The sequence below is a fragment of the Eimeria mitis genome, genomic scaffold (genome assembly GCF_000499745.2).
Source record: "Eimeria mitis Houghton genomic scaffold, Emh_scaff2233, whole genome shotgun sequence".
Taxonomy (NCBI): domain Eukaryota; phylum Apicomplexa; class Conoidasida; order Eucoccidiorida; family Eimeriidae; genus Eimeria; species Eimeria mitis.
The window spans coordinates 2,364-2,798 of NW_013570560.1; the positions used below are offsets into that span (position 1 = coordinate 2,364).

At 65.7% G+C, this 435-nt stretch overlaps 1 protein-coding gene across 1 annotated transcript in view; it reads right to left on the reverse strand.

Annotated features, from left to right (window-relative positions):
* Positions 1-435, reverse strand: part of EMH_0050690 (uncharacterized protein) — a gene marked incomplete at both ends in the record, with an annotated part of 5,441 nt that overhangs the window by 1,864 nt on the left and 3,142 nt on the right. Inside the window, one exon of the mRNA XM_013496675.1 lies at positions 118-414. Coding sequence (XP_013352129.1) covers positions 118-414 — 297 coding nt within the window. The remainder of the gene's footprint in view (positions 1-117; positions 415-435) is intronic.

Consider the following 435-nt stretch of genomic DNA (forward strand, 5'->3'; position numbering starts at 1 on the left):
TCTCTGGGGCCCTCCACGTGCTGCTGCTGCTGCTGCTGCTGCTGCTGCTGCTGTTGGCGCTACTGCTGCTGCTGCTGCTTCTGTTAGCAGCAACGTCGCTACGCGGGGGGCAGATACCTGCTGCATGCGCTGTAGCAGGGCTGCTGCTGCTAGTCTGTCTGCTGCAGCAAAGTCTGCAGCCGCACGGAGCTGCTGCGCAGCACCAGACGGAACGGGGGCCCCTGGGGGGCCCCCTGCAGCAGACAGAGAAGCGGGGGCCCCTGCTGCTGTTAGGGGCTGAGGGGTGAGCTGCAGCGAGGGCCCCGGCGATGCATGCAGCAACTGCTGCTTGCATGCATGCTCCCCAGCAGCAGATGCATGCGTTCCTGCTGCTGCATGTGCTGCAGCTGCTGCATGCGCTGCAGCAGGAGAAGGCTGCAGACGGACAGCAGCAGC